Here is a 9071-nt window from a genome sequence, read left to right as displayed (position 1 = left end):
ATGATGTTAACCTGGGTTTTTCACATATGGCCTTTATTATGTTGAGATATATTCCCTCTAAACCTACTTTATTGAGGGTTTTTATAATGAATGGATATTGTACTTTATCAAATGCTTTTTCTGCATCTATGGAAATGGTCATATGATTTTTATCTTCTCTACTGTTGATGTGATGTATCCTAGTAATTGATTTGTGAATATTGAACCACTCTTGCAACCCAGGAATAAATACCACTTGGTCATGGTGAATGACTTTTTAAAATGTATTGTGGATTTGGCTTGCTAATATTTTGTTGAAGATTTTTGCATCTATGTTCATCAGCCACATTGGCCTATAGTTCTCTTTTTTTTGTCTTTATCTGGTTTTGGTATGTCTTTATCTGGTTTTGGTATGCTGGCCCCATAGAACGAATTTGGAAATTTTCCTTTGTCTTCTATTTTTTGGAATAGTTTAAGAATAATAGGTATTAACTCTTCTTTAAATGTTTGGTAGGAAAAAAATAAGTGTTTGGTAGAATTCGCCTGTGAAGTCATCTGGTTCTGGACTTTTGATTGTTGGGAGTTTTTTGATTACTGATTCAATTTCATTGCTGGTAATTGGTCTGTTCAAATTTTCTATTTCTTCCTGATTCAGTTTTGGGAGGTATTTTTTCATAGGAATGTATCCATTACTTTTATATTCTCTATAACCCTATGTATTTCTGTGGGGTTGGTTGTTACTTATCCTCTTTGATTTCTGGTTTTGTTTATTTGAGTCATCTCTCTCCCCCATCCCTCCTTTTTTGGATGAGTGTGGTTAAATGTTTATCAATTCGAAGAATGTGCTCCTGGTTTTATTGATATTCTATTTTTTAAATACAAATACACAGAGAGGAAAGTATGGCCCATTCAAAGAAACAAAATAAAACAGCAGAAATTGTCCCTATAAAGCTCTGATGACTGGACAAGGACTTCAACACACCATCTTAGAGATGTTCAAACAAGTAAAGGAAGGTATGGCAAAGCTTAAGGAAAGGAAGCTAAGGAAAGAGTCAAGGCCAAATATCAAAAAAGAGACAGAAAACTTCCATATCAATAAACCTCAGTAAAGAAATAGTATTTTTTTGGGGAGCCTGGTGGCTCAGACAGTTAAGCACCTGGCTCTTGGTTTTGTCCCTGGTCATGACCACACAATTTTGTGAGTTCAAGCCCCAGGTCTTCTTGGGATTCTGTCTCTCTGCTCCTTCCCCTGTCATGATGCCTCTATCTTTCTCAAACTAAATATATAAACATAAAAAAGAAGTAATACGCTTTTCAAATCATGTGTAGAGAGTTTCAAAGGACCTGACATTGTTATATAAAAGGCATCTGAATATCCAGGTTCAAATATTTATAGATTTAGTTTCTATGTTTTTTTTTCTTATATTACTTTGTAATTGTCTCTTCCAAATTATATATCCATATCATCTATCTCTTATTCTTTTTAAGAAAGATTCTCTTCTTTGGGGCAAAACTTCTCAGTTGGAATTTTATATGTGGGTTTTACCTCCTCTGAGTTAAATGGAAACTTTTAACATTGATTACCAATAATCTTGTGCCATTCTTATTAAGTATGTTTTTTTTATACAAAGACTTAAGATTTTTACTTCACTCCAGTGTCTTCTTCAACTTGAGAATTTTTTTAAAAATTTTTTTAAACGTTTTTATTTATTTTTGAGACAGAGAGAGACAGAACATGAATGGGGGAGGGGCAGAGAGAGAGGGAGACACAGAATCGGAAGCAGGCTCCAGGCTCTGAGCCATCAGCCCAGAGCCGGACGCGGGGCTCGAACTCACAGACTGTGAGATCGTGACCTGAGCCGAAGTCGGACGCTTAACTGACTGAGCCACCCAGGCGCCCCAACTTGAGAATTTCAAATATATACTGATGAATTGAAAATAATGAATTGTTGGGGTGACTAGGTGGCTCAGTTAGTTGAGTGTCTGACTCTTGATTTCAGCTCAGGTCATGATCCCAGGTTGTGGGATTCAGCCCTGCCTTGGGTTCTGTGCTGAGCATGGAACCTGCTTAGGATTCTCTCTCTCCCTATGCCCCTCTCCCTTACTCTACAATAAAAAAGGGGCACCTGGGTGGCTCAGTTGGTTGAGTGACTCTTGACGTTGGCTCAGGTCATGGTGTCATGGTTCATGGATTCAGGCCCCACACTGAGCTCTGAACTGATAGTGAGGAAGCCTGCTTGGGATTCTCTACGCCCCTCCACTGCTCATGCTCACTCATGTGCTCTCTCTTTCAAAATAAATAAATAAACTTAAAAGAAATCAAATTAAATTAAAAAAATAAAGAATTCTTGTTCATGCAATCTTGTATTTTTGGTATTAATAAGTGACGTGTTCCTTGCTTTTAGATTGCTGTTTTTTTCTACTTAATTCTCCTGAAGTGATTGGCTAGAAGCCTCTGGAAACATGGATCATGTAAAAGGTCTCAGTTCTCTAGAGCATGATTCCTCAGTGAGTTTAATTTTGAACAAGAAGCCTTGGGGACAAAATATTTTAACAACTCCATGAAGTAATTTGTTGCTCATTGTTGATTAAGTGCCCAGTCATATCTTTCCTTACCTGGGAGAATATTTCTCTTTGGGGGGTAATGTTGCTGTCAAGAACAGCCATTACTTTACTGGGCATGGACCATATTAAAACAGTCATGCGAATGCTTTCAGAAATATTCCAAAGAATCCAAAACATCCACTGCATTATGGACTAAAAATGCTATTAAAGGTTGATTCAATTAATTTGGTCAGTTAAACATAATGATGTTTTACATTTAATTTTCGGTACATAATCTCAATGGTGGCTTTCAAATTCAATGATTCATCAATCATATCAACTATACATTCTTGAAGCCAACTCTGTATAATCCCATAATCCAAACTATTAAATGTTTGTGAAAGTTGAAGAAGATGGTCATGCTTTGTGCAGGCAGAGAAAGAGAAATACTTATGTGACAAAGCATTTCGATGTCACTAAGTGCACCCTGACATTTTTTCTGTAGTCACGTTGGGGTTGATGTGTTGGCAATCCTGTCTTATTTTCATGCAACTAAGTGGTCATCTTTCAGGACCAAAGATAGAATTGCAGAAGCCTGGATTTGGAACAAGTGACCAAAGAGAAAACAGAAAAGAGAAAACAGAAAACATAAAACAGAAAACCCAGGTAATGTATATACCTTAAACATATACCTTATACGTATACATATATACCTTATACGAGGGATCCTATAAAATATTTTCCCTTTTATGTCTGGTTTATGGCACTTATCATGGTGTCTTCAATGAGTTTTATCCATGTTGTAGCATGTATCAGCATTTTTTCCTTTTTAAGGCTGAATAATGTTCCATTGTCTATATATACCATAATTTATTTATGCATTCGTTAGTTGAAGGACATTTGGACTGTTTCCACTTTTAGGCTATTGTGTATAATGCTTCTATGAACATTGGTGTGCAAATGACAGTTTGAATCTCTGCTTCCTATTCTCGTGTGTATATACACCAAATAACAGTTTGATATGTAACTTAATATCCCTTTAGTACAAAGGGAAACTCAGAACTTACAGTGTGAAAACTTGAGGTCATAGAAATTTAGTTACTTGTTAGATTCATTGACCCGTATGTGTACCTTATTAGAAAGCAAACTTTAGGGGCGCCTGGGTGGCGCAGTCGGTTAAGCGTCCGACTTCAGCCGGGTCACGATCTCGCGGTCCGTGAGTTCGAGCCCCGCGTCAGGCTCTGGGCTGACGGCTCGGAGCCTGGAGCCTGTTTCCGATTCTGTGTCTCCCTCTCTCTCTGCCCCTCCCCCGTTCATGCTCTGTCTCTCTCTGTCCCAAAAATAAATAAAAAAAAAAAAAAAAAAAAAACGTTGAAAAAAAAGAAAGCAAACTTTAATGTCTGTGGAAATAGAATTCATGAGTTTTGTTAGATATGAGATGTATAGAATATTAAAGAAAATGCCACTATCTGTTTCTGCCTATGGGTTAATTCCATGGATATTTTCTCATTTTTAGGATCTTAAAAATATTGTGAATAAAATTGACACATTGTATTATTCACCCAGTTGACCTCTTGTTTATAAAAATAAGGCCCCTTTGATTAAATTTAGATTTAATGATACAATGCAAAGAGGAGACTGAAATGTTGAGAAAAACAGAGGCAAGGGCATTTGTACACAGTAAAGTAAATGGTAAGGAAAGGACAGCTTCTGTAATTGTGTATGAAAACTGCCCAGTCAGTCCCTCCACCCCTCAGGGAATGCTCCCTTGGGTAATGGGAGAAGACAGTGGACTTTGGGGAAACTCATCTAACACTAGTTCTAAGAGATGTGGCACTAAAATTACACAGGGAACCAAATAATGATAAATAATATCTTGAATTTATTTAGTGCTTCTTAATTGTCAGGCAGTTTTTGGATAACTTTATTTGCATTATCGTATTTAGTCTTTAAAACCATCATATGTGTTAGAAGCTGTTGTGTTTCCTTATGCAGATGATGTTGGGTAATTTGCTCAAGGTCGCACAGTTGCTAAGTATAGATTCTGAGGATTAAATTCCAAACCAGAATTTAGAACCTGAGTTCTCATAAAGTGCATCCAGGACCACCCCTGCAAAATTATAAAAGTCACAAAGATTATATATGGGAGAGGCAATCCACCCTCTGTGATTGTTGTTATTCTGTTTGTCCCCAAAGTCTGTTCAGCCACATTCAGGTTTTAGAGTAGCATTGTTACGTCACTATGAAGAAACTGACTTGGAAAATGTGTTATTTCTTTAAAGTATATCTTTTTTAAAAATCTGATGAGTGTTTATTGGGACCTCAAAATGTTTGCTGCATAATTTTTATGGTCACTGCTCAATCATTAAAAAATGATGGCTTATGTGGGGAATAGATTTTAGTAATCAGACAGTTAAATAGAAACACATGTTTCTAACCATTGGCTTGCCATCATGTTTCTTCTTCTTCTTTTGTTTAATGTTTTTTTTTTTTTTTATTTTTGAGAGGTAGAGAGACAAATTGTGAGTTGGGGAGGGGGTGCAGAGAGAGAGAGAGAGAAGGAGACAAAGAATCTAAAGCAGGCTCCAGGCTCCGAGCTGTCAGCACAGAGCCTGATGCAGGGCTGGAACCCATGAACTATGACCTGAGCTGAAGTCGAACACCCAACTGACTGGGCCACCCAGGTGCCCCGCCATCATGTTTCAAAAGGATCTGGACTGTAGCTCAAAATTTCAGTCTATAATTTCCAATAGCTTGCTGATTTGAGAGTGTTTCCCAGTATTTTACAACTCGCGTGCCATATATGTGGTTTGTTTCTTCTGCCTTATGTTGTGGAATTTGGCATAGTGGAGATCTTCTTAATTTATCTTATTTTAATTCATATTGTGGGACAGTTATTGATTTAAGGTTTTGGAGCACTCTTTAATTATTTATTTGTTCTCATTGAATGTGGTAAGAAATTTGAAGTATCTAACGAATGTTGGAAGCAGATATATTTATTTTTAATAAAATATTGTATAGGTAAAGTATAGAATTTTGTATCATTTTGAGTCAAATCACCATTTTTCAATAGTCTAGAGTAATAATTATGTTCATAAGCTCATTTAAACAGTCAAACATTCATTGATCCCTTAAAATGCATAAGGCACACATATGGATTCTGGTGATACCATTTTTTTTTTTTTTTTAATTTATTTTTGGGACAGAGAGAGACAGAGCATGAACGGGGGAGGGGCAGAGAGAGAGGGAGACACAGAATCGGAAACAGGCTCCAGGCTCCGAGCCGTCAGCCCGGAGCCTGACGCGGGGCTCGAACTCACGGACCGCGAGATCGTGACCTGGCTGAAGTCGGACGCTTAACCGACTGCGCCACCCAGGCGCCCCTGGTGATACCATTATTAAAAAGATATGTGTCTATGTTCACTCTCCTGGCAGATCTAACAGATGTTGGGAGAAAACACAACTATAAACAAATGAGTGCTGTAAGTTCCCAACAGGACAAGGGGTTGGACCCTCCTACTGGAAGCTATCTCTTGAATACTCAGACAAACCCTGTGAATTGTGAGTATTTGTCATTATAAATGCAGACATAGCTTCATAATTGTGCGTGAAGATACTTAATTTTGTATGTATGCAATGAACTGCTGGATGGAACCCCTTTAAGCAGCTTGTCTCTTCTGATATGTTTAAAGTTCAGAATCTGGTTTTCTGGAAATATGAAAAGTCTGAGGGGTGAGTCCTGGTACTGATGCTGGGGGACCCTCCAGTCTAACTCCAGGTTGAAAACTCAGGAAATCTGAAATTCCTCTACTTCCAGTTCGTTCAGTCCACCCAAGTCAAAATTCATCAATTTCCAAGCGTATTTCATTCAGCTTATGGTCTTTGCTGAGTGCTATCTGCCTTTTTATGTTTTCTCTTATTTTCTCTCTTCTACATTTTTATTCTCCCTCTGATTCTGAGTACAAATTGGCTTGCTTAGAAGCAGAAAGAATAAAATAATCTCCTTTCCTTCACAAATGATGGTCTACAAATGTACACATTATAATGGAGCACATTTCAAATAATTCTGCCAAAAAAAGTTGCACACAATACATGCAAAATTGGTTGTGGATCATATCTGAAAGGCCCAATGGATAATTCATTTTCCTCAAGTGAGAAAGAATGTCTTATATTCCACACAGACTCGGATAATCAAGAACTAATAATGAACAAAACAGCTGGTCTAATCTACTCATTACTTTAATAATCATATAACCTTTAACACATGATAATTCACCCTGATTATTAAAAAGATGGTCTACTGTTAAATGCTAGATAAAGTTTGCAATAACAAGAATTCAGGAACTCAGGAATCTGGAAAGACTGTAACCTTTTCCAATAGAAACATGGGTTGGAACATGATTTTCCCAAGATGACTGGGCAAAATCAAATAACATTTTTAGATTTTTAGTATAGAATTATTTCTACTATACTATGATTCTGCCTAAAATCTTTATGTTGGCATTCTAAATTGAGCTATGGTTAGCAATAATCAATTCTAAACAGTTTTGGAAAGTAGGAAAAATATCTATGTAGTGCCCATTTACTTAAATTTGTACTACCCATTTTTCTCCCCAATAACCTAGGTTGTAGTAAATGTCCACTCAGTTTGTGTGTGTGTGTGTGTGTGTGTGTGTGTGTGTGTGTGTGTGTATTTTCAAACAACATGTTGCTCTTATTGTACTTTCTTGGGTGGGAAGAATTTAATATATTGATCTAAGTTGGTTTCTTACATGTTTAAAATTCAGCTAAAATAAATTTTATAAACATTTTATTTTATTATTAAAAATTTTTAATGTTTATTTTTGAGAGAGAGAGAGCCGAGGGGGGGGGGGCAGAGAGAGGAGACACAGAATCTGAAACAGGCTCTAGGCTCCGAGCTGTCAGCACAAAGCCCCGTGAGCGGCTCGAACCTATGAACCTGAGCCACAGTCAGACACTCAACCGACTGAGCCACCCAGGCACCTCTTTATAAACATTTTAAAGGGCACTTATGCTATGTCTGGTTCTTTCATTGCTTCAGGTGACTTATTTTTTCAGTATTTGGAGCTCATAGTGAAGTAACTCAGAAAAGCAGTTATCTAAATGTCAGGTTATCAATTTATGCTCCATGTACTAGGTATTACATTGTAAGTAAGCTGTTAGAGATGAGATTGTTTTCATGGTGAATCTCAGAAGGCCAAAAAGAATTCAAGAAAAAAAAAAAAAAGAAATGACATATAATGTCAAAAAATGCAGTCCTTGTGAATTTCTAGAGAAAGCTTCTTCCTTGTTTGGTAGATCATGTCACAGATATGCCCACTCACATGTACCTCCCAGGTAGAAAACTGGTCTCCTCATTGTAGTTGATGCAAGGAACTTGTGGGTGGAGATTCTAAACTCTCATTTTCTAGAAAGTCACCCTGTGTGAGACCCTTTGGGGCAAACATTGTTGAGTCAACAATGTTATGTCAACACTTAGTTTGTTGACATATAGCTTGTGATCCTCTCAAATTCATTTTGGCCATTTTGTTTGCAGCCTCTGAGGCCTGAGTTCAATGCCTTCAGAAGAACGTATGGAAAATAGAAACAATGTGACAGAGTTTGTCCTCCTGGGGCTCACACAGGACTCTGAGGGGCAAAAAGTTCTCTTTGTCCCATTCTTACTCATCTATATTGTGACAATAGTGGGCAATCTGCTTATCATGGTGACCATCATGGCCAGTCCGTCACTGGGTTCTCCCATGTACTTTTTCCTGGCTTATTTATCATTTATAGATGCTATCTATTCTACTGTCATTGCTCCCAAGATGATTGTAGACTTGCTCTATGAGAAGAAGACTATTTCCTTCCAGGCTTGCATGACTCAAGTCTTTCTGGATCACTTATTTGCTGGTGCTGAAGTCATTCTTCTGGTGGTGATGGCCTATGACCGATATGTAGCCATATGTAAACCACTTCATTATCTAATCATCATGAATAGGAGGGTATGTGTTCTTATGCTGCTGGTGGCCTGGACTGGAGGCTTTCTGCACTCGTTGGTTCAATTCTTCTTTATTTATCAGCTCCCTTTCTGTGGCCCCAATGTCATTGACAACTTCTTGTGTGATATGTATCCCTTATTGAAACTTGCTTGCACCAATACCTCCCTCATTGGGATTTCTATGATAGCTAATGGAGGAGCCATTTGCACTGTCATCTTCTTCATTCTCCTAGTTTCCTATGCAGTCATATTACGCTCTCTTAAGACTCATGGTTTGGAAGAGAAACGCAAAGCCTTCTATACCTGTGCATCCCATATAACTGTGGTCATTTTATTCTTTGTTCCCTGTATCTTCCTGTATGCAAGGGCTAATTCTACCTTTCCTATTGATAAATTCATGACTGTGGTTTTAACATTCATAACCCCCATGCTGAACCCTTTAATCTATACCCTGAGAAATAAAGAAATAAAAAATGCCATGAGGAAGCTTTGGAGTAAAAATCTGACCTTTGCTGGAGGAAGGTTGTACTGCTCGTGCAGAACATGA

The 9071-nt window shown here is 37.6% G+C and overlaps 1 protein-coding gene across 1 annotated transcript; it reads left to right on the top strand.

Annotated features, from left to right (window-relative positions):
* The first annotated feature begins 8108 nt into the window (after window positions 1-8108).
* LOC125916342 (olfactory receptor 4A15-like) lies at window positions 8109-9071 on the top strand. The gene has a single exon (XM_049622499.1). It carries the CDS (start codon window positions 8118-8120, stop codon window positions 9069-9071), a length of 954 nt encoding a protein of 317 aa, XP_049478456.1. The 5' UTR covers window positions 8109-8117.

The sequence above is a fragment of the Panthera uncia genome, chromosome D1 (assembly GCF_023721935.1).
Source record: "Panthera uncia isolate 11264 chromosome D1, Puncia_PCG_1.0, whole genome shotgun sequence".
In the NCBI taxonomy this organism is placed as follows: Eukaryota; Metazoa; Chordata; class Mammalia; order Carnivora; family Felidae; genus Panthera; species Panthera uncia.
Note: the sequence above shows the minus strand (reverse complement) of the source record. Positions and strands in the feature narration are given on the sequence as shown.